This window comes from Chanos chanos, chromosome 10 (assembly GCF_902362185.1).
Source record: "Chanos chanos chromosome 10, fChaCha1.1, whole genome shotgun sequence".
In the NCBI taxonomy this organism is placed as follows: domain Eukaryota; kingdom Metazoa; phylum Chordata; class Actinopteri; order Gonorynchiformes; family Chanidae; genus Chanos; species Chanos chanos.
In genome coordinates this window covers 13,179,233-13,204,990 of record NC_044504.1, presented here as the reverse complement: position 1 = coordinate 13,204,990, position 25,758 = coordinate 13,179,233, and the positions used below count along the sequence as shown (strand labels likewise).

The following is a 25,758-nucleotide window of genomic DNA, read 5'->3' as shown; positions in this document are numbered from 1 at the left end:
TTTCCAGAGATGGAATTGACCCGCAGTATGCTGAACGGATGAAAACTTTCATCAAAATACTGCAAGTTCATTGAAAAAAAAAAAAAAGAAAAAGAAAAGAAATACGAGACAATTCTGGACTACGCAAGGACATCTAACTCTCAAAATACTGCTTAGTATTTTCACTCAGAGAGAATCCAGATGAGCAGCAGCTGGGTGTTTCCCTATAGTGAAGAAGGGTCCAGTCTCCAAACACATACAGGAACAAGAGACAGAGGCCTCGACTGCAGCTGTGTCGGCACTGAGTGGAATATACAACAAAAACTGCCCCCCCCCCCTCTCTGTTGCAACATGTCCTGTATAAAGGCCATATTCTCTTTGTACTTTTTTTCTCTGAGGTGATACTCTGAACTTTGTTTAGAAAATGATCTTCCTTGAGAAACAATGATTACATAAGTAAATGAGAACTGGCATGTTTACTTGTAAATTGAAGTATTTATGACATAAAGCAGTCAATAACCAGAGGCAATTTCAGTGTTTCACTCTCTCATTTATTTTGGGAAGCTCCAGTCTCTTTCTTTCTCTGGAGCACCGGGAGCAACTCTGACAATCAGACAATAACATGTGGAAATAAACACGTCACGAGATAGGAAATGAAGTCCCTCTCTACAATCTATAAAAAGATAAATATTTTATGAACTGTCTCATTGGCTGTAAAGGACTGCGGATTTCCAGAAGGTCGAGATAGCAAAGGAATGCTTGTTCTGAAAATTTAAGTAATTGTTTTCTGCAATATTTGCCACAACCCATACACAGTTCATTTACATTCCAGTTTCTTTTTAACCCCTTGTTTAACCATGGGCAACAGTAATGAATAAAGGGTGGGGTGGAGCACCTTGAAGACGAATGCCTTGAGCAGCTTAGTGTTTAGTGCCTTGCTCTAGTGCATAGCAGAAGCAGCCAGATGAAAACCAAAGACATCAGAGCCAACAGTCTTTCTTAATGGTGGCAACATCCCAGTGTGCCCCATCTGTACACATTGCAGTTACCTTACTCGCCAAGCCACTGGCACCTAGAGCGAAATTATTTTGCCATATTTTCCCCATTTTAGTCTGTGACACTTCACCAGAAACAATCTACACAATGTAACAAGTTTCCCCGCCAAAATACTGATTAACACCAAACCATAAGACTGGTTATTGATATTCTCTCAGTTAATCAAGCCTTTTCTCTGTTTGGCTATCTTTTTCTCTCAAGGTTCCACAGAAAATGGACATAAATGCCCGTGCTCCTGACACTAAAGTCATGTCTTGAGTAAAAGCAGTGTCTGTGCCGGTATGGACCACAAAATCATGTGGATTTCCTTTGTAAGACCTTGATTACATTTCGAAAGCTGGTTCTCTTTGTCAGGTAACATACAAAGGCCATCATTACAAATACACTTGCTGCAGCTGTAACCCTTCTGTTTATCTCCGAGGCCAGACCGCACTGAAGCACAGGAGGAAATACTCACTGTCATGTCTTTGTTGTCCAGGCACACAACTATTTAGAGTTCAACCATTCCCTCAGTTGTTTATCCTACACTTGTTTGCTATCTTTATGGGTAATCAGACAGAAGAAGCTTCGGCAGATACAAAAAATGTCCTAAACAGTAACTAAAAAGCCACAAGTATTGACTGTGATGTCCAATAACATTAACAATGGTCCAAAACTTACTCAAATGCGAAGAAGAGTCCACTGGTGACAACGATGAGCACAAGAGTTAAATAGAAGACACCAGTCTGCCTTGCCATCATAATCCTCCCATTGCAATAAAACTTATTCCGACCTGGGAAGACTTCCCACCTCCTCTTGAGAGTCCTTTTCTTATGTGGGGACTCCATTGGTGTTGAGCTGGAAGTGCTGATCTGACTGTACTCACACTCTCGCATGTGCTCTTTTATTCCAAGATTCATCAATGAAAAGTGATAGCCCCCTACAACAATTTGGGGAAATCCAAAGGTGAACCTGTCAAGAGAGTGATAAGGTCTTCTGGTCAGCAAATTTATAAAGCCAAACAACATGTATTAACCCACTGTAGATAACTGTGATATTGCTTGCAAGCAGCTCATTCCAGGTAGGCAATGAAATGACTATGGTCTGCTGAATTACATAATCTGAATACAAGTGATTAAAGGTGATAGAATTATAGCACAACTGGGGAGGGGGGAAAAACACACACACAAGAAACGGTACTCAGTTATAAGCGTATGTTCAACAAGTATCCAAATTCCACCAACGTAGTGCTTTGTAAGAAGAAATGGTATCTACACTCATAACTACGTCTAAAATGCTGGTAGGTATCAATCAGATCCACCTCTACAGGGCAGAAGTATTGGATAGTTAGCTGACCATAAAATAGCATAACTAACCTGAATTAGCTAGGTAGCAAAAGTGACGTCAGCGAAGGACAGCATTAATTCACTAACTAACTAGAACATCTAGGCTGTTAAAAAGGGGGACCTAGTTAACTCTGGCATCATAATCGGTTAGCCAGTTAAACAGAACATTTCAACAGAATAAATGTAATCAATTTCTGCCGGTATCTTCCATGTTACAACTCCCTCGTCACATAAATTGACGAGCAACAGAAGTAACTTTAGTTCACGTCAGTTAGGGTACTCGCAGTCACTGACTACCTATTCATTACTGTCATATGAATTACTGTCACAACCTTATAAGTACATTCGTGAACATTAAACGTATAAAGCCAAGCAATTCACCGATTTAGCTCAGGAAGCTATCCACTATGGAAGGTAAGCAAAGTTAGCCGAGTAAGTGTTAGCTCAAAAGTTAACATTGCTCAATTTAACTAGTTGATATATCCGAGCTATAGCTATAAGGACTAACAATCAAACTGGGTAGGTAACAAGTTAAACAAATATGGTTATTTATCCTTAATGCCAGTCATCCACTTAGCTATTTCTGCGAATTTTCTACGTTACTCTGCCAACTAACAAGTGACAAAGTTACTTTGCCAACTAACAAGTGACAAAGCTAAATGCAAACTATTTAGCTAACTTAAAGGAGTTGATTTTTGGAACTTTTACGGCGAGTTACTCAACCACCTTACAAATACTTTGTTGATAAGAGGATGAAACTCTGAAATTCGATTCTGACAGTACAATCTCACAACCAAATATATCACTCAATAGAAACACACCAAGCAGACCACGATTCCCTGTCTCTCTTTCGTTTCGGTTTAGCCAATGTAACTCACCGAACTGCTTGTCTCGGTCCTCGCGCTACTCCTCGTGTTATCCGGGTTTGTTTTGAGCCTCTGGCAAAACTAAGCGAAACATTTCATATACCTAGTTGTTGTTCTATCATATATAATATTTCAAAGACTGCTTCATCGAAAGCATCTAGTGTTAGAGACGGAGAAGGCGGGTCCACTGTTCCTTCCTGACTCACTGAACAGAACGAAATAATTATGGTAGCTGAAAGGGACCTAAACCTACTAGATGTGGAAATTACTCACAGCACTGCTACACGACCTAGACGTTCTCGCGAAGCACAAACAACGTTAACCATATATCTGTATGTATTATTATTCTGTCTCGCATTGCAATGCAGCCCTTCCCATGAGTTCCTTGGTCAGTTACCAAAACATTAGAGGAACGCATAGCATAGATGGCTCGCTTTCCTTGCTGCTCTGCTTCTAAGCAAGCTCATAGCAACTGGCTAATAAACAAAATCCAAGTAGCCCTGAACAGTCTCGAGCTATGTGGGAGAATTGTGGGGGCTGTAGTAAAAATTTCCCCAACTGTGTACGATTAAGCGGGGTCCCACTCTAGGGTAAATTGTCATAGTCATAGTCAGGATGTTTAGAGCAGGCATATATATATATACTAATTTGTTTTCCATGTCGTTTTATAAAGAAAAAAGGAAAATATGCGCTGATTACAGTGTCACTGATCTTAAAATTAATAAGATTAGTAGAGTAATTTGGGCATTAGTAATTGTGATTTTATTGTTTTGAATTTCTGATACCCATCTCATCTAAATGTCATTGCATGGTACATTGCTAATGATGTTGATTGGCTTGCGGAAAATGATTCTGAAGAATCTGGCACATCACTGCGAGGCTTGATATCTTCCTAAAAAATGTTCACCATAAACAGTTATCAACTCTGCACCAGATGCACTGATATCATCACAAAAGAATTGACTCACACTGGCCTTCATTATAAACAAGGAAGTGCTATTGAGGCCCAATAGTGCAAAGATGAACAATAACTGTGACCATCCCAAACAGTGATGTTGAAGTTCTAGATCACCCTGAAATTGCATGCAATGATACATATGACAGCTTTGTCAGTGTACTGTTTGATTCACATATTATAAAACCACAAATCTGAGTAAGAGTCCAAAAAAAAAGTAATTTCCAAAGCATTGACGATAAGTAGTCCAGATATCACCTACTGGAGAAGAAAATCCTCAAAATACTTCGACGCAAGGTATATAAAAAGGCATGCTGTAAAAATAATGAGAGCACTGACCACTTTAGTGGCCAGTATTGTCCCAAATGTTATAAAATTATGCACCATATATTGTAACTGCAGCATATCTTGAAACTGAATGACTTGCTGAAACTGAGACAGATCATCCATACAACAACTTTACATTACTTTACTTTACTTTACTTTACTTTACTTTAATTGTTGCTTAATAAACTCATAGAAACTCTGTGGCATAAAAGCTCATTTGCCTTAACCTGAACGATACCTGTCTAACAAATTTGTATCACAGCACATAGCTATGCTACCTTCCTGTTAAGACAGATGACAGATGTAAAAAAGAAACACATGTTTGTTGCTCTAAAAGGGTAAGAGGACTCCAAGTGAACATGGAATGCGAGATCAACCAAAAGCCTTGAAGGAAGAAAAAAAAAATTCTCAATTATTCACTTTCACTATAACCAGTCAGCAGTTCAGTGGAGCTATGGGTAAAGCTTTGGAAGTTTCTCCCAGGTATGACCTAGCCATTCATATCTTGGTAACAGAACGATTATATTTATATGGTTAGATCGTTTTACTAACATTCTTAATAATTACAGTTTCACACATTGCACACATTACAATTACCTAGATCCATACAATATAAGCATGCCTCTTGAATATGAACTGATGTTAGCTTCCATCTTCAATCCAACTTACTCCACATCCAAAAGCAGGGATAATATCAGTTGTATACACCTGTTTATGCTTATATTCATGATCATACCCGTTTTCTCATGATACATCAGATACCTTAGAATCTGTATGCACAATGGTGCCATGACAGATTCATGGGTTGCTTCATGGAAAGATTTCATTGCAGTAGAATACATTGTTTGTTCACTGGAAATTGTGGTGAATTCTGCTTTATGCCTGCTGACCTACGTAAGGAATCAAACTGTCCATACAGAAACAGTGCACCTGTGTAAAACTGATGAAACACAAAATCATTATGCATTACGCCACAATTTACATCATTTTAAAAGTTAAAATGCTACTGCCTGTATAAATTGACTGCAGATCAGTAAATGTCATCTTGTGCACATAATCGACATTTTTACTGAATGAGGAAAGATTATGGAAGATGACTGTGTGGTTATAGTTGTGAGGGAAGGGTAACAAGTACTGAAAATGAGGGTGTGTATATTGAAACATTTCCAAGCAAAATTTTGGAAATTAATTTGTAGTTTTCATTAATTCCACTGAACATTAAAAGAAAAATATTTTCTTTATGTGTGATTATCAAAATATTACTATTATGCCTACAGAGATTATTTTATGCAGTCTTTTTGTTTGTCTTTATAAAGGGTCTAATTGCCTATCAAACTCACAGTTCATTGCAAGAATACTGCAAAATCCCTAATCATTACATATAGCATAAATAATTTTGGAGAATATAAAAAGTAAGAAGCTTATTCTCCAAATATCCAGACACTGAATTTACCATGGCCTTCACTCACCTTCATTTATTTCCAACAATATGAACTTAGAGAATGAATATGTTAATAAACATGTTTGTTTTTCATTTCAGAAGGATGAAAAACAGAAATTCAGTACAATGTCCCGTACATGTCAGCATAAGCTTAACTGACTTCACTGACCTGGCACTTGGGGTGCTTTGGAATCTCATTTGGACCATGCAAGTGATCGGCAATTTATGTGTAGTGACAGTACTTCTGAACATATAGAAACATGTACACCGTTACAGCTGAAAAATTAGTATTCTTTAGCAAAATACTTATGAATAATTATAATTACTTTAATAGTTTAACAAAAGAACCATATCATTTTAAGAACTACAATTACCTTATATTTATTTAAAAAAAAGAAAAGAAAAAATGCTGAAAAATGACAAGGATAAAACTATACATATTTATAAAAGAAACATATTTAATGCTTTTTCTGTACTTCTGGCATGAAACCTTTTTAAGTGGTATCTTGCGTGAAAGGAAACGAAAAGAATGCAATAAAGTACTTAATATATTGTTCCACTGTGAATTTTGGCTTTAGACTGGATAACAAGGACATTTCAAATTTTACTACAGCTCTTTTGAAAGTTGATGCAATGCTGCCACCCTATGATCAAAATCATGCATGAAACATTTACACGTATGTAAATAAATACATCAAGCACATAGACCACAGAATAGATAACATTTTTATTTAAAATAAAAATTGTAATTGAGCAGAAAACCTTTTCTTCATAAACCTTTTGACATTGTCTTATGATAATAGAAATATGAAAGTGACACATTCGTGTGATTTCCGTGTATATAGGCTCTGCCTATTTCCTGTTATGACTTGCTTATTTGAAAGAGTACGTCACAGATAATGGCTGAAATACCAGAGTTGAGTGCAGATGACATAGCAATGTCTAAGAGTCTGTTTTCATAAAGAATAAACCCAGGATGGTTCTCTGGTACTTTAGCCAATGCTAGCAATGCTGTGGCACAATGGCACATCATGTTTCTACTGGGTGGCACTATGGGTGAGTGGCCCATGTGCAGCATACTGTGTGGGTTATGGTGATACTGTGTCATGGCTATTGCATCCTCCAGGAAGCCTATGAGGTTGCCTATACTGTCCCTTTGCATGGCAATGCCGCGTGCTGCTGTGGACTCACCACGTGCTAAATTGGAGAGAGTGGCTACTGCCATCTCACGGTAGACCTGCTGCTTACGGTGTCCTACATACTGTACTAGTGTGGTGAAAAGGTTTTCTTGACGACTCAGGGGTGGGGTAGCCAGGATTAAGTCCACGTTGTTGTCCTGCACACTGAGTTTGCAAAGACTTTCAAGCACCAGCCCACGGGGGCTAAGCAGTGAGCATGGTGCTGCAGAAGGAAAGGGATCTTGAGCCTCTGCTGATGGGCAAACCATCCAGTGTAGCAGACCATCCAGTATAGGCAGACAAATGCTCTCTGGGTATACAGAAAGGTCCAACTGACCGGCGATATTGGCCAGCGTGACCAGTGTGTTCTCTCTCAACTTGGCCAAGCAGTCCCATCGCCACTCGTCCTTGCTGCAGGCCAGACTTTGTTCATCCTGTGCTACGTCCTCTCTCTCACATATAGGCATGTTCCTTCTCCTTTTGGGATGCTCATGGTGCAATAGGAGCAGCCTTCCCAGGATCAGCACCAGTCCTGGGTGATGGGACATCTCACTGTCATTGCCAGGTATGAATGATAGGCTGCGAATAATGTTGGAGATGCAGAGGCAACGTCTGGCAAGTCCATCCTGCCAGTCGGTCACGGTGGATAGCGGAGACTTGTCAAAAGAACACGGCTCATCCTCCAGCAAACCGATCTGCTGCTGGCTTTGGTGAGACAGATATGAAGCATCACTCAAGGAGGAAGAGGACTTGTTTTTCTCCAAGAGGGTCTTTGAACAGGTGCACAGCAATTTGCCTAAGGGGGTCAGAACACTCTTTTTTATTTTCTCTTCCTTAACTTTGGCAGTCACTAACCTTACCTGCTGAATAGGAGCTTCCCCCCGATTCCCAAAGTGTGTCTGGATGTGAGTTGTGGTGTCTCCACCTCCCGCTTTCCAGTGAAGCAGTCCGCTACTGAATTCCTGTACATGGTCAAAATCATCCAAGACGTCCTCTATGAAGTCGTCTTTGGACACAATCATTACAGGCAGCTTATCATATTTGCTGGCTTGTTTGGGTCTGGGCTCAGACATGACACAGGATTGTCCTCTAGTAGTCTGTGAAATTTCCTCAACTGTCTGTTCTGCCTCTATCTCCTTCACTTCTTGTTCCTTCTTTACCATAACTTCGTCTTTGTGCACCTCCTCTCTTGACCCTGGCGCTCCCTCTGTTTTAGTGACATATGGAGCTTCAGACGTGTCAGTCGGCATAGACTCTTGCCCAAGTATGAGCTGTGACTCACAGGTACACTCAGTTGGAGGGCAGTCTTCTACTTTGAGGTCATTAGATGGTTCGAACAGTGTCTTCTGTCCAGCACTGCCCACTTCATATTCCTCCATGATCCCAAAGATCTCAATCAAGCATCTTCTGAAGTACTCAACAATGATCTCTAAGAACCCAGGTAACTGGAGGCAGTGACATGCATCATTAAGACAGTATTTGATTGAGCAATCATTGCAATCATTTATAATAAGATTTCAAATACATTCTGTATTACTGGGTAAATATTTTAAATACAAATAAATACAGAGAACATATGGTAGAGCATATAGAGTATGTGAGGTTCCAAGCAGCACCCATACCTGTGACAGGTTAAAGGAAGCAACAGTACTATCATCATAGAGGAGGATGTTGATAGTGTCCAAAGCCCATGTGCTCTCTGCCAGCAGACCTGACTTCAGTGACATCATTACCCTCCAGGCCTCTGGAGTTCCTACAAACAGGAGATGACAAACAAGTAGTAACATGCTGGTATCTGTGCACATATTCATATTGAAACAGTACATTTCTGTCAAATACAAATTCATCTTAAAAGTGTCATATTATAAAATCTCTTCTCACCAGTGTCTTTTGAGGTAATTTTATGCTGTGGTTTCAGGAGAGGCTGCGTGGCCTCCACAGAACCCACAGGGTAGTTAAGGTCTCGACATGAGTTGGGTCGCATCTGCCCTGAAGATCCAGTGCCTTCAGTGCCTGGAATAGAGTTACCCTTCTTTGGCATCTTTATGGAGGACATACAGGAAAATTTGTTGGGCAAAATGGGTGCCTCAAATGGGCTCTGCAAGGCCGCTGAGCTTGGAACACAGGATAGGTGGTTTGGTGACTGGTTTGAGGAAAGAGGCTGTTGAATAATCATGGCGCTGGAAGAGGAAGGCACAAATGATGACTGCCAGTGATGCCCAGGCCACTGACTATCCTGAATGGCCCGCATGTCCTCTAAATCATCCCTGTGTCCTATGCCTGGATTGGGGAACCCTTGACCACATCTAATGGGATACGTATAGGACATGTCTGTCCTAGGGGGCCACAAGTTGTGCTGGAGCCCTTCAGCTACATTCACTGGAGGAAGGGGCCCCCTGCTCATCATCCTGTGGTGTTGAGGCTGCTGCTGGAGTCCTTGACAAGTAGTCTGTATCAGGTCTTGACCGTACGGGTAGAGACCCTGCACTGGTTGGCGGTCCGAGCCAAGATAGCTTACTGAACATTGACCATACATATCTAGCTGCTGGCTGCCATAATGAAAGTTGTAGGCTTCCCCTTCATGTCTCTTCCCAGGAGGACTGTATATCCCATCTAGAGGTCTCTTGTATCCCTGCATTAATGCTGTATCCTACAAGGAATAATCAAGCTTATTTAAAGATCATATTCTGCATGTCATAAGGAATATCATAAACCTGCAAATAAAATCGTAACATTTTGCTGAAAGGTAATGACCATAATTACAGATGTAGTCTTGAATTTCTTTCTTTATTGTAATGTGAAAAACAAATCTTACCTGATGCTGGGAGTACATTCCTGCAGGGTGAACAACATATGGCATAGCTGGGTACTGCTGACTGTAGCCTTCATGTCTGAAAAAGACAAAACAGACCAACTAGCGTGGGCAATCCAGATGAAATATACTGACAATGTCCATGCATTTTGATTAAGAACACTTGCTTTTCAATGGTTGTGTATTTCTAATTTATAAATATTTCAAAATGAAACTCCTGCTAGTAGTAGAAATTTGGAAACATTAGCCACGTGCTATCTTCTTACATCAGCTTTAAATTCTGCCTTGTCTGTGAATTGAAATTGCTCATATTGCTATCCTCTAGACGGTCTTTCTCCTCACAATTTGAGTGAGATCCTAGGAATGGAAGGACCTTCCAAGAATTTTTTCCACAAATCCAGGTTAAAAATTTACTTGTTTAGTCAAGTGTATAGATAAATACACTGAAACAACATATTCTTTCCAGGGGAATCATATAGGCAATGGAGAGGAGCTGGAAGGGGACCAATGCCTCAGATTTTTCAGGGTAAATTGGACAGACAATGCTGTTGCCCTTCAATCACATAAAATCATTCCTGGTGTCTCTGTGTTGGTGGGGTGCTAATGTCTCAAAGAGCCCTCATGTCTTTGTTGTCCTTTTAGATATGCCGCTGTAGTCTTCTCATATCATACTCTGCTGATCATGCAAGTCATACTCTCTCCCTTCTGACACAGTTATGCTTTAGTCTTTTCCTTCCTTTCACCCTTTGTTGGGATGAATTGCCCTGAGACCCATTTACATCTGATCTGGCACCTTTCTCATCACATCTCATCATAACTAACAACCTGTCAGTTGTTGGCACCAACTAACTGCACACTGGTCTGCATGCCTACCTCCTTTGATCACTGTTATTCATGTGTGCGTGTCTGTGACCCAGCATTATGGGAGCACCATTTCTTCTCACCTCCTGTCATGCCCTGGTCCATAGGGATACTGTGAATGCTGACTCAGTCCAGGCATGTTTCTGCCAGAGGTACCCCTGCTATACCTGTCCTGCATGCCACCAGTCATGTAGGATTCCCGAACACCTACAACTGTGGATTAAGGAAATCAAGTAACAAATGCCTGTTCATTCAGACATATCATATACACACTGCCTGCAAACCACCTTTCAGAGGAGTCAGACATCAATGGCAATAAATCAACTTGTTTCTGAACTAAAGTGATGTCCCCTCCTTGATGTCCTGGCATTCCCTCTGGAAAAAAATATATTATGCCTATGTCCTTCCAAAGGTGTAAGTAGTCATATATTATATGATTGGTATGCCCTGCTACTGTCTGTCTCTTTTTTGTTAAATTAAAAGCTTATTTTCTCTTAAATATAAAGCTCAGTATAAGGAACAGGTGACGTCTGGTGCATTTAATCTAGGACAAGAATCAAAAGAGAAATATGGTGCTTATGGACACAGGACTAACAAGAAATGGCCAAGGGGAATATGGAGACAGTTAGAAACTGGGAATAGGGTGGGTAAACATATAAAAGTGAGGTATGGATGAAGAAAGAAAGAGACTACAGGTATAAATAAGACAAAGATAGAGTGAGTGGAGAAAGTGTCCTGATGACTTTTTGCTGAAACAAAAAATCTGCTGCACTCACCCTTCTTCATTCCAGCAAAAGGATCTTTGTTGTCAAACTGTATTCTCATCACCGGGTCCATATTTAGGCCTGACTGACGGGGGCCTCCAGCAGTTATAAAGTTGTGTTTCTGGAACGCTGGTTGACTGATCTCTGAAAATGGGTCTTGTATGCTAATGGAATTGCTCCTACCAAAGGGGAGTATAGTCATGTATAATTAAACTTAAAATTCTTATGCATATTGTTAAGGAGGCATGTCACAAGCACTCACTGTATTAAAAAATCAAAATAACAAATAAATAAATAAATCCAAAATTTATTTTGTAAAACAAAATGTTCTAAAAATGGTCATTAAATCAAAAGACATGGGAATAGATTCTCCTGGTGATTCTAAGTAAGGTGAAACTGAAGTTTAGCCGAATTCTTACCTGTTGTCAGACAGAGGATTCATCTGACTCTGCGATGAAACTGTTGAGGTGTGAGGTGAGTCAGATGGCATCTCAGCCATGGAAGTACTAACTGTAGCCTGAGGATTGTGGAGGTCCTGAGGCGAAACTGAATTGTGTAGTATAGGAGGGAAGAGATGGAACAAAGTGAAAGAGAGAAATAAATAAATGACAGACAAATGGCTCAGGTCCCCAGTTTCCATCTAACATCAATTACAGTGACAGTGTTTAATGTGGGAAACATTTACTCATGAAGCTCTCCAAAATTGTGGCTGTTTAGGTTCAAAGCAATCAGCAGCCAAACCTCAGAGAACCACATAAGTGACTACAATGCTGGCTCTTCTGAGATTCCCCCCAGATTTTAAGACAGCCACATCTGACAAGATTCTCACTGCTTGGACCATGCTTATGCTACATGTGCTGTTGTTCAAGATTTCATGTATTTTGCAGTATGCAATTCAAAAATTCTTAATTGGGGCAATAATTTGCTGAGATGAGTAGGCAAATTGTGCCCTGGACCTCCTTGCTATTAGTGATGAAGTGCTCCCTACTCAAAACACCATAGTGTACCATATAATATTCTGATTGGTCAATCTGTATATTTTTAGGCCATATTTTCAAGACAAGTATAGGCTAATTATATTGAACAAAGTCTATCTGTGAAAATGTCAGCTGTGTTTCATTCTTGATTAGTCCACTTATTAAGTGACATATTTAGGTTTTGCACATACAATAACTTGTATTTTGATATATGTTGCATGGGCAAGAATGTAAATATTCCCTGGTTTATGCTGTTCTGGAAGAACTGTTTTGCCAATTTAATTTCCTTATAATATATGACTAAATAACAACTGTCTTTAAATGAATTACCAGCGAATTAGCTTACATTTTCCAAACAGAGAAGAAACTATATATACATTTGGTTTATATATGCATTTTTTCTTGTTATATATAAAACAAATGATGAGAATAAATGTGAAAATAGGAAGAGGAGCTTGAAAGAACTGTCATATAAAAACATAAAAACGTTTTGTTCCCCTCTTCTGTCAAATAATTTCTTCACACATTCAATCCATCAGAACGTCCTTCTGGTACCAGGAAGAAGCTAATTTGGCTCTTTACGTTCGCTCTTTACATTTGTAATAGTTCTACATGGCTTCCTTTGAGTGATAAAAGTTCTCCTTAACTGCCTTTGCTCTGGTTTCCCATACATTTCAGTAATTATCAAAACATTCTTTTTTATCCTGCTGTTTTCATTCTGGTAATTTTCTGATTTTTTTTGAGCCATTGTGTCCCCTGCCATTCACTCACCAGGCGATGGTGGATGGATGTTATGCTCCATCTTCTTTTCTGCCATGGGGCTGGAGTCAGACAGAGCTTCTGCTCCTCTCTCTACCTTGCACTCATAGGCAAACAGATACTGAATGTAATGTCTCTTCAGAGAGCTTGCTGAACTGTTGGCTGTACCCACACTCAGAGTACAACAAAGCTCATGCCACTTTTTGTTCTTATTTACCTATGACAGAGAACAGAAAGCAAGTGTAAGTAATGGCCACAATGTGCAAGAAAGTCATCAACTTACTGAAGGCCTCATTTCCCATACAGTGTCTTACGCTTGAGATTATCTTAAAAGTCGTTTTTTGATATACCTTTCCTAGATCTTCCTCAAGAGCATTTTAACTTAGGCAGCTCTGGATGATCACTAAAGATAAGCAGTCCCACTGACTACTTGCAGATAACTGAGTGCATTGTTAAGTGTAAAACACTCTCTATGCCACCAGCATTATACAGTGCAAATTATTATACTTATCTTTTAGCTTCATATGACCTATATATGACTTCTTCATCACTGGATGTAGAGTATCACCAAATTACATGGGCAACCTGATTTTAATCATTGCAACAAAAAGTAGACAAAATAAGCCCACAAGGTTTAAACAGTGAGATGTAGGCTACTTGTCTGTTTTATATTTTGTCAAACAGTATCATTATCATCCCCAACATCATTTATTTCTCTATTGTCTTAAAACCTGTCAAGCAGCAATTTTTTTTTTAACTGTGTGCAAGATTAAATGTATCTCTTCTGGCTAAACTTTTCTGAATGCAACCTTTGTCCAGTTTAGCTGAGTTTTATGTCAAACATATGTACAGTGTGTCTCAGAATACTGTAATGCAAGAAGAGATAGTACCCATTGTTATGAGGTCAGAGTAATGTATATCGCTCAAACACCTGAAAAAGCCATGGTAACATTTTATAGTATAGCGCATTTGTAAGCCATTTGTAAATATAGAGTCATAAATATACTGTTGGCATATACTTTAGAAATGTTTGTACTTAACTAGTTAATAATTAGTAGTTATATCAATTAAGTATTTACAGATGTTACTTTTAGTAATTTATAAAACAATTTGTGATGTCACTTTTACAACATTCTTTAAGGTTGGTAAATGTGCTATTAAGCTTTATTTATTTATTTATTTATGTATTTATGTATGTATGTATGTATTTTATTATTATTATTCTTATTATTATTATTATTATTATTATTGTTATTATTGTTGTTGTTGTTGTTGTTGTTGTTGTATTGTTGTCATTTACAGGCACTTACAAAATGTTAGTCATTTGAAGTCCATTCCAAATTCCAAAAGTGTTTTTCACCAGTGATGAATAATGAGAACATTTACTTATCAGTCATTTCTAAATGCTTGCAAAGGTTTCTGTAGTCCCTAATCAAAAGCAGGCAAATAATAATCTATAAAAATTTATCAAAATTAGTGAGCCTTTTGAGAACAACTACAAAGTGCACTCCAAGGATGTCAGTTACTAATACTTGTTTGTTGAATAGTTGTTAAAAGTAGTCACTTTTAACAAAGAATTTTAGCAAAGAATATTTGCTAGTATATTTTAAAATACACTGATGAAAAATGAGATAGAAACAGTCGTCCATGTTGGTAAGATCTTATACATGGCAATAACTAACAATTATGGAGAGCTAACCAAGCCTGAAACCTGCTGGGTGACATAAAAGGTCTGATTTAACTGAACCCACAAAATATTAACAAGTTACATTTAAAATCGTGATGAATTACAATTGAACCAATCTGAATAAAGGTATAGCACTAGTTAAAGAAATCCAACACACTATCTCACCCCCAAAAAAGTGAACCAGCAAAATTCAACCACAAAAATTCAATAGTATTGAATTTACAAAAGAAAAATTGTTGCATTGAATTTAGAAAAGAAATTTGTATTTCATTTGCAGAAACATTTTGTATTTCTTTATTATTATTTAAAAAGATGCCACTAGGGGATGCACTGGAGGATCTATCTATCTGTCTATCTATCTATCTATCTATCTATCTATCTATCTATCTATCTATCTATCTATCTATAGTAGCTAATATTATAGGGTGAAATTAGAAAATGTGTTAAAAATGATCAAAATAGCATTTGTAAATGTTAAATTAATATAATTAATCGCACGTAGTTACTCATTTCCAATCATTCATGAAAAAATTTGTTAACAGTACATTGAAGATTAACTGCTCACTAACATTTACATCATAAATGATCATTATTATAAATTGTTAAAAAGTTATTTTGACACACAAAGCCTCTACTATTCAAGAGCAATATCAAATTAGGTCTAAAAAATCAAGTGTTGCTTCACAAAATAAACATTAAAAATTACTGACACCAAGGGGACAAAAAGAGTAAAATTCACACTTGACATTTATGCAAAGATTGTGAGCAGGCATTGATCTGTTTGGGTCAGACTGTTGACCTGATATGAAAAGTTGATATGCCTCACTCACCGTGGCCAAGCCCCCGAGCTCTCTGACTGCCATGTAAAGTTTGTAGATGTCCAGAGGTTTTTTGCCAATGGTGGGCAGGTGTGGGACAGCTGTACCCCTGTCCTTCATGAAGGACAGAAAGCGATCTACCCAGACCCTCCTTCCTGGCTCTACACCCATCTCATATAGGTGAGAGATCTTTACATCAGTAAGCATGCCAGCCCCTGACTTCTGAAAATAGGGATGAGGGACAAAGAAGAGAAAGAGAGTGAGAGAGAGAGAAGGGGATATGCATTCCAGTGAACATTTTATGACAAAAAATAAAAGAAAAATTGTTGTACCATGACAATAAACCCAAAGTTTTTCATTCTTTAGCACATTTAGTGGATAATAATTAAAATATTGATGAATAATAGTGGTGATACTCGCAATAATGACAATGAAGAAGAAGAAGAGGAAAGAGTAAAGGGAGGGGGAAAATGAAAGGAACTAGAGTAATTCCTTGTAATAACTGACGCAAACTTTTTTAATGATGTCTCAGATGTATGCTGAAAGTTACTGTGACACATCTTCATTTGATGGAAGGATTACTCATGGAAAAGTAGCAGTTATATTCAAAACCACGTGAGAAGCAGTTTTACAGACAAGCAATTTTCTGGTGTTCTTAAGCTGCTTTATACTTTGTTTCTTTACTGTTTTACATGCTGTAAGGCTTTGAGTGCCACAACAGCATCGTCCAGCACAATCAAGTGCTCCAATAGAATAAGAAAATATAGTACAACGTGATAAAATACAATAAAGTAGAATAGAATAAATAAAATAAAAATAAAATAAAAATAAAAATAGGCTGCATCTGTCATAAATAAAATAAAATAAAGAGGTTGCATCTGTCAATTTTACACTGTGTAATTATATAGGTAGCATATAGTAAAATGAGAATAGTGAGGTAGATGGGAAAGTAACTGTCCATAGTCCAATGATTATATACACAGTATATAGTGAACTATACTACAAAATGGAGCAAGAGTAGAATTATTCCTATTATGCAGTGTGCAATGTGCAATAGTAAACATTGTTATTGTTATACATTGTGCATAACATCATGATATATTACATTCATGTTAAATGTATATATCTTCCTTAAATAAGACTTCATACATAGAATAATATCAGCATATTTTTCTTGAAATGATTTATGTCAAAGAACATCCTTGTAAGATGATAAAGATACCAAGGTTGCATGCTGTATGGTTAAAAACTACAGTGCTGTGATTCAGGTATGTGTAAGACAAAAAAATCTGAAATATCTGGTCGCTTGCCAGACAGAATGACCTATATAGACTGCTCAAACTCCAAACTGATGATTTCTTTTGTCTGTATTATGTAGCACCCCAAAGACAAAGATAATTCTGTCCACAGAGTTCAGTGCGGGAAGCAGTATGGGAGTCCTCTGTGTGACTCACCGGGCTGGAGGGAATCTTAGGCCAGGCTGGACTGTCCATGCCGTCACTGTCATCAGTATGGTGCGGGGAGAGACTGCCTGAACTGGATGACAGGGAGGACGGTGGGGGGGACATACACTGAGAGCTGTCCTGTGTGGCTGACTAAAAGAGAAACATTACTACTATCAGTAACTTTCAATTAGTAATTTTCAACTGCTGTACTCATTCCTACATACCACAGAGCTGCACTGAGTGATATGTATGATTAGAGTCACTGGAATATTAAATAATGCAACTAAATAATGTAAATGTGACATTCTCATTTTATCAAACTCTGTAATGTTATCTCAGCTGTCTGCATGCCATTCATGGTCAAAGTCCATTTGTCTATGCAATTCCTATTTTGCTCACTAGGTGGTGCATTAAGGATAGAAATTTGCACAAAGGTGGCAAAGAACGACAGATGTTGCTTAGAAGGGAAGATTTTCACCTTGTGCTCATTGTATCTACCTGTTAATAAAAAACCAATGAGCCATGCTGCTGCCACTGTTGATGCTATCTGTAATTCAACACAAATCAGCTATGGTCATATGGTAAGCAAGATTATTACTTACAATAATAAATGAAGTCAGCAAACAAATACACTCCCAGCTTCGGAGATTGTTTGTTGAACAGAAACAGTTTATCAGCCCTTACGTGACTTATTTGGTAATTTTTATGTCACTGCAGATGTGTATGTGAGAGAGAGTAAAACAGAGACAGAGAAACAAACAGATAAGGAGAGACTGCATTACTGTATTCACCAAATACAGATGTAATTAGCTATATATTACAGACATACAGCATATATGTGCCCATCAGCTTTATTTTTTTTTTTAATCATTGTCTGGGACAAAGTAATGTCACCTTGATCTAATTCATTAGAATACATGCCCTAATTAATTGACATTGCTAATTAAATTAGATGATATTAAGTCATTTCTCACATAGTTTTTGAAGTCTAATAAGAGGAGTAATATTTACTTAGAGGGCAGACCCAGGAGGATCCTGAAATTTTTTAAGGGGATCTTTTTTATGTTGACATAAAAGATGTCAATCAGCTCCTGGGAGACGGGATGCCAGAACCTGAAGATCCACTTGTATTTCCAAAAATAGCAAAAGTAGGTCTCTGTTTCCCAAAAGCATTTAACACATTAGGTTGAACTGTCACTGTACATTTTGTTACACTCTCCCTAAAAGCTCCCAACTCTTGAACATAACCTGGAAGTCATGTGCTCTTAGTCTGGTTGCTGGAAAGCTACTCATAGAGATAGACATTTAGTACTGCCATGGGCGCAATCAGTCAATGGGAGAAACATCAAGCCACACAGGGCAGAGAGGCGCAAAATACATTTTACACAGTAGAATCTCAAACCTGGCCACAAGGGGTGCTTCTAACCACTGTGTTTGAAATGGTGTTACGTGCAGTGTAATGTCTCGCATTGCATCTCCCTCTGTTTATTACAGGAGAAATCTATCTAACAACATATAGGAAAAATATCCCCCATATGTTCATTACTGAAATTTTTGTTGGATTTGGAAGTGAGATAATCAAGGTATTAGGGGCATTAGAGAGCACTGACAAATAAAAAGCAGAAATTAAATAAGTTAAACCTACTTCTCTATTTCGCAGTAGCAAGCGACATATTAGAATGTGATTGGTATCTTTGTACTTACAAAGTAATGTTTTCTTAAGGAGTCATACAAATCTATCAAAAAGGTTTCAGATAAAATATAGTGTGACACTCTGGCTTTGGTGAAAGCTTCATAACATGGTTTTAATTTGTAGATGCTCATTTGGATGTGTCACTATGATGAATCTGATCTCTCAAGCATTTTATTTCAAGAGAAAAAACAACGAAGGATGTCTGAAATCTTCTTTACGTTTTGTGACATTTACTGAATTCACTTCAGCCTCATACACTGAGGTTTCCAGAGTTAGAATAGACGCTTTCATCTATAAACCACGACTAAATGTACAAGGGACCTGAGAAACCTTCTTTTTCAGTGGCCTACAAAAATCAAAGAAAATCATTTTGCTCTGCTGGCAGGAATGAGAGTCTAATCATGACAAGGAACCACCTCCTAATATCTACAGAGGCAGCACATACAGATGTACAGGTTTTTTTCATAGAGCAGTCTCATTATCCCACTCATGTCCTTAGACTTACGGGACTCAGTCTTTGGTGTTCTCTTTGTTGACTGTAACAGAGTTGGTATCTACTACAACTCTTCTTGAACAAGGAAAACATTTGTTGCCTAGCAAATAGATCCTGTCTTAGGGGACAGAAAAGAAAGGAAAATGGACATATCAGCCTTCCCAGTAAAAAAGTTACCTGAAACTGCAGCTGGTCTTGAGGGAATGTCAGAAGTTGTTGCACTAAAGTCTTCAGAACTTTAGTCCTTTTCTCTGAATATATCTGGGTCTTAATTGTTTCTTTTCCAAGGATAAAATACAGGATATAATTGGGTACTAGACTTGACTGAGAAAATTAGTGGAAAGATGGACCAGAAATTCACAAAATTAAAGTTGTCTCTGGATACTGTTACTGAGCACACTAAAGACAACAAAAGGCATATTTCTAAAATATAGAAAAGAATGTAAGTTGCCATGGATGACGCTGCAGTGATGGCAAGCAGGCTTATGTTGGCTGAAGACCTCAGAAAGTCTGTGGTCACCTTGATGGACTAAACAGTGGATATCAAAATTCATAGTTAGAGAGAAAATGGCTACAGAGAGATAGGGATTGTTGGTCTGAGAGAGCTAAAGGCTGACAGCCTGTAAAGTGTTTAAATCCTGGCTCCCTACACCACTGGGTATGAAACCAAACACGGATTTGGAAAAGTTGATAAAGGACCTTTGGCCTTCCCAGGAACAATGAACTCAGAGCGGTGGTAGTTAAACAGCAAAACTTTGGTGACTAGCAAAGGATTCTCAACATACTGTGAAAGAGAAGGTCCATATATACGTAAAGACTATGCACTAAGAACATACTTTTTAAGATAGAATGAAGTGATATTCAAGGTGATTTTTTCCTTTTTGAAGGACTATTCATGGAAGTTCATCTGTACATAGTTGGCATGTTCTTGGTTTTTAAATGCTGTAGGTTCAAGTTGTGTTGTATGTTATCTTTTCATAAAGATGGGAAGAGGTAGTTTGTCAAAAAATCAAATCAGGTGACCAAGGATTATCAGGTCAAAAGGAAAAATAACGAACAAGTGCAAGCTTGGTGAAAACTGGCCTGCTTATGCATTATGAGACAAATGTAGATAACATTAGGCAAAAAAACAGCTGGAGACTTTAAAAAAAAACACCCATAACAAAGCAAAGTGAAACAAACATAAGAAGTAAGCAAAACATGGAAATATGAGATTAAAAAAGTAAAAGTAAAAAATGTATCCAATCAGTGACGATCCTCAGGTTTAAATGCAACTCAGTTTAAGACTGTATCAGTTAAACAATTAAAAAGAGTTTCAGAGCTTCATTTTTTAAAGAATGAAAAAGAGTAGGCTGATGTATGATGTAACGGACCTGTTAAAAATGCCATACATTTAAAGGATTGCTGTAGTTGGCAATATATTATAAATGGGGATATAATACATTTGGGAACATAGTATAAACGGGCATACATCGTATATGAGGAAATGCAGCAGAAGGGGGATTTGCCATACCTTGATTTTGGGGGGTTCTTCCTCCTTGTTGTCTGCTTTCTGTTTTGACTCAGCAGCCATCATCCCATCTTCAGTCATCCCAACGGCTCCTGCTGGGAAGATCAAACAGGATGTGGCCACAAAACTAAATGGTACCTTGTGCTTTCACGTTTAGGGGACTGAATTGTTAGGAGGCAGTGAGTAATGAAAGATAATTTTGTCAAGAACAAATACCAGTACTCAATGTGAGTCCTCACAAATTAATCAGACATTCATTTTGAGAAAAAAAGTTGAATATTATTGAATGATGGACTGGCAAATGGGGATCATATTGTCTGTTTGATTATTATGGTAAAATCTTAAGTCCTGGTATCAAACAATCAAACTACCACTGAATGATGAGAAAATCCATGAGAGCCTGACTGCTATAGTAATAATCCATACAATCAAAAAGACCAAAAGGTCAAATCAAATCTGTAACGAGAATGAAAAATATCACTTTTGATCTGGAAGATTCTCTCTCATCATGTCCCAAGGCTAAGACGCATTACATACACATTACAAACATATGTGTCACCAAGGGCACTGTCAGGTGTTTAATTGGAAAAGGAAGGACAGAACTGAAAGAGACAGTAAATACAAGGATCAAACAAGAAAAGCTGCTACAATGCCACCAAATCGTGGAGGTCTGGTGAGGTTTTTAGGTGCATCTCTTTCTTCTATTCAGAGTGCCGTACAATGTCAAGCCAATCACCTTTTTCAGCAACCCTGGAGGGTGCAAACATGAGTTTTTTAAGAACCACAGAACTCAATTCAATTCAATTGATGCCTTCTAAATACAATGCTGCCTGATCTTAAGTTCTGTTGGTCTCACAGAAATATTTGCCATTAGAGCTTTAGCCCTTTCCAGACTTTGCTGATCACACTGACACTGAGACTGAAGATGCCACATTCACTGCAGGAATGACTTTGCTTAAACACTAAAAATGTGATCTTTTGTTGAAGACAAACTTGTTGAAATACTCTTTTATTTGAACTGTACATTCAAACATTTGATTTATTTACCTGCTTGCCACCCTCATTTATGTAACAAGCAGGAGCATTTTGGTATCTTTTAACTTCCATCAGTGAGCACCACTGAAAAAGAGACAGACCCTGGATGACTCATTGGCCCAAGGAAGAAGACTGATATCATGTCAGTGGACACACAGCCAGAGTCAGTGAGTGTAGCACATCTGGGATATGAATCTCAGATGTCAGATACACACTTATGTACTGTTTGACTGTTCCTCAACCTGGTGTGCCACAAGACAGTTCCTGAATAATTAAAGAGGCAGTTGTTCATTTTAGTGCTCTTTCCTATGGCACTAGGTTCACCTGTTGGTGCAGCTATCAACTATCCTTTCATCAATCTATGTGTCAAGTCATTTCAGCAGTGCTAATATATATCCCTGTGGGAACCCCAGTGGGCAGCAGTGAGCATTACCTGGTGGTGACACATTGTAGGAGGAGCCCTGTGGCATCATCATTTCTCTGGAGTTGCCTGCTAGCTGACTATAACTGCCAGAGCCCAATGTACCAAGTTGATTTGTACTAGAACAGCTTCCTTGCCTGAGAGAGAGAGAGAGAGAGAGAGAAAGACAGAGAAAGAGAGAGAGAGCATGAATTCTAGGTGTACCTGCTGTACTTAGTGATATCTGACAAAGAACACACACAATATGATACAATACATGTATTGTATCATATTGTTACATGCATCCTCAAAGAGTACTTGGATTACTTATTTGGCATTATCTATACAGTAGGTGATACCCTGCAAAGAACAGCAGAAATGGTGAGGACAAAACAACAAGAATTTCCATTAACAGTGACTAAATTGTGAGAAGCAGACAATTTGTTTGCGGCAAAATGAGAGATTACCCAGCGGAAAGTCAATATAGTTTAATTGAAAGATTAATCGAGTCAATAATGGAGACCAAGCCATCCACCACCTTCCTTTGCTATCACAAAAATCATTTAACTAATCAAGGTGTGCCTCTGGAAGGGACCATATATTTTGTTGCTATAGTGACTATGGGAATTAATCTTGGTCTTTCTTCTCATTCCAGTTTTTTTAATCATACATTACTTACCAGCAAACTACTGTATCTCATCACAACCTGTGAAAGTTGTATTAATGTCAGCGTAAACAAAAAGGAAAGAGGCAGCAACAGGAGTGAAGCTGATACACAGTGACAATAAAGCACAACTGACATGGCAAAGCTTACTGTAATGACATCTCACAGATGAAATTAGTCAGTGCCCATAGTACATGACACACACTGTGTGTAATCTTTTCACAGTACCAACTTCAGTACCAGTGAGGTGACAAATTAGGTGCTTTCAAACCATTACGATTTATCTTACCATCCAAGAGCTCATCTCCACACACAGAATAAATACTTGACATTGATTTTATCCCTTTAAATCCCAAATCTCTCTCTCTCTCTCTCTCTATCTCTCTCTCGCTCTCTCTCGCTCTCTCTCTCATGGTTAAAAAACACTAGTTCACAAGTACAGCTCAGCTGTGGCGAACAACCATTATCACTAATTTATCTCATCAAAAAAGCCATTAAAACACTTGATGGATGGGAAGCATGAAGTTTAATCATTCTTAATATAGGCACAAAGCATTATCAAAACAGTGCCGTGCATTCATCTCGCTCTTGGGCACACAGCATAAAAACAGCGGGGGGCTGTAAGTGGGGAGGCTATGGAGCCCATATACATTCTGAAGAAGACTACAGGCAAGCTGGGCCCTTCTTTTAGTACGAGAATTGCCCTGTTCAGTGTATTTTTGTTCTGCAGCCATGGGAGAGATACAAGGAAGATACCTTTGGGAGGAAACAGAGATAAACAAATCCACTAAATTCCCAGAAAGACTGCTCCTGTTTTCCCCCATTTTACTGCCCAGGATTTCAATGGCACAAAGGTAAGGTTTAAATCTGTGACCTAATTTATGATAACAGTCAGAAACAACACAGACCACTCAGTGTGGAAACAACTGACGAAAATATTAAGGAATTGAAATTCAAGGTGGGCTGTGAATGGGACTGCCATCTCATCTTGACTGAGTATAAAGCCTGATTATAAGGCTGACACATGTCACATGCCATGTCAGAGAGACTCTTACACTGTGGTCTTTCTAGCTTAGCTGTGGTCATTCAATTTTGTAGCACCCCAGTTCTCCTCGCATTGTGTGAGGGGAGGCTGCACATGTCTTGTTCTCTAAGCTTATCATGATTTGAGGGTGATAAACAAGATTCAAAAAGGCACAGGACAGCCTGTTTCCCACATGTAGTTGTAATTAAATGTCATCTGTTGTCCAGACAATCATGCTCAATGATTCAAAAAGGGGCAGATTAGTTTATATGTGGACAAGAAAGCAAGAAAGAGGGTATGTGTTGCAATAACATGGGTCGAAAGCCAGAGAAGTGGCTTGATGAAGTCATAGAGATTTCTAAAGGTGTGGTCCATGGGTAGATTTGAATTATACATGAGTTAAATATGAATCCAATCTGGCCTTCAAGGCAAAGGCAGCCAAGCAGCCTGAATTCACTAAAACAAGATTCAGAATTAAACATTTAAAAGGACAGAATTTAACCTTTTTAATTCTTGAAAGTTCCTAACTTCAAACAAGTGAAAAGCCAAGAATTTGTGCCAAATAAATTAATTCAGACTCTTTCTGCAAAATCCAAAACTGACTACACTGGGGGCCACTTTACATTTCTGCCATTCAAACAGCTTTTATTTATTTACACATTTATTTTCTAAGTGGGTCAAAAATTATACATTTTTTTATTATTATTTCCCCCTCCAGACGTTTTTCACTTTCTTTATTTCCATTTCCTTTGATTTTTGTTGGCCCCTTTTAGGTTTTGAATCTTAATTTCTCCTACTTCTCCTCTTTCAGTCTATTTTTATAGCTCCAGGAGAATTATGAGTTCCTTGCAGCACCTGAAGCCTTTAAGTAGTGGCAATTATGCTCCTCATAGTTAATATCTTCAGCTGAAAGTAGTGAGAGTATGTGAGACACAACTCGGCAAATTCGGATTTTTGCTTCATTATACCCCATCTTTGCCTGTTATGGGGATGCTAACGGTAACATCTTGAAACTAAGCTACAGCAGCAAATGGAGTGAATGCAATCCCAAATGACAGAGTTGTTTTAAGGTAACAGTGGCAGACAACAACAATCCTCCTCCTCCTCCTCCTCATCATCATCCTCATCCTCATCACCAAACAGATTTATTCTTTCTTTAAAGAAGTGGACATACTTATACTATAAACTTTAAATCTAAGCGTCCTTTACATGTATATAGTGTATATTTCATATTCTGTTCCATATTCTGTTATATTTATTGCGCACCCTCCGTGTACCTTATTGTTCATTACGCATACCTCTCTTTTTATATTTTTCTTTTATATTTTTATAGTTAACTCCTTTTATATATTTATAACTCTCTTTTATATTTTCTCCTCTCTTTTATATTTTCTTTCTCAGTATACTCCTTATTCCCCTACTCTTAATCCCCTGTTTTGCTCTTCTACTCCTTGTGCTCTTATTGCTGAGTTGACCTGTTTCTCTCTTCTCACACATTTCATTGTACCGTTGACCCTGTGTCAACCTACATATGACAAATAAACTCTTAAACTTAAACTAAATGTTATTTGCAGTGCAAGATACTGCTGTAAATTGTACACATTGAAAGAGGACTCCTGAGCTGACTGACCCATCTATTCTATAACAATGATCTTAAGTCTCTGGATGATGAAGTGACTGTGGTGATAT

General features: G+C 38.2%; 2 protein-coding genes across 2 annotated transcripts in view; both read right to left on the bottom strand.

The window, feature by feature from the left end:
* LOC115822356 (probable palmitoyltransferase ZDHHC14) overlaps window positions 1–3,349 on the bottom strand; it is a 36,071-nt gene extending 32,722 nt beyond the window's left edge. The window contains exons 1-2 of the mRNA XM_030786156.1: window positions 3,239–3,349; window positions 1,696–1,986 (exon numbers count right to left, since the gene is read on the bottom strand). Of these exons, the coding sequence (XP_030642016.1) occupies window positions 1,696–1,934 (239 nt within the window). The 5' untranslated portion in view covers window positions 1,935–1,986; window positions 3,239–3,349. The remainder of the gene's footprint in view (window positions 1–1,695; window positions 1,987–3,238) is intronic.
* Window positions 3,350–6,811: 3,462 nt separating this feature from the next.
* LOC115823319 (AT-rich interactive domain-containing protein 1B-like) overlaps window positions 6,812–25,758 on the bottom strand; it is a 92,440-nt gene continuing 73,493 nt past the window's right edge. Inside the window, exons 9-20 of the mRNA XM_030787367.1 lie at window positions 20,950–21,038; window positions 17,260–17,400; window positions 15,818–16,027; window positions 13,313–13,517; window positions 11,984–12,110; window positions 11,577–11,743; window positions 10,884–11,007; window positions 9,943–10,018; window positions 9,009–9,777; window positions 8,750–8,880; window positions 8,416–8,572; window positions 6,812–8,328 (exon numbers count right to left, since the gene is read on the bottom strand). Coding sequence (XP_030643227.1) covers window positions 6,812–8,328; window positions 8,416–8,572; window positions 8,750–8,880; window positions 9,009–9,777; window positions 9,943–10,018; window positions 10,884–11,007; window positions 11,577–11,743; window positions 11,984–12,110; window positions 13,313–13,517; window positions 15,818–16,027; window positions 17,260–17,400; window positions 20,950–21,038 — 3,713 coding nt within the window. The remainder of the gene's footprint in view (window positions 8,329–8,415; window positions 8,573–8,749; window positions 8,881–9,008; window positions 9,778–9,942; window positions 10,019–10,883; window positions 11,008–11,576; window positions 11,744–11,983; window positions 12,111–13,312; window positions 13,518–15,817; window positions 16,028–17,259; window positions 17,401–20,949; window positions 21,039–25,758) is intronic.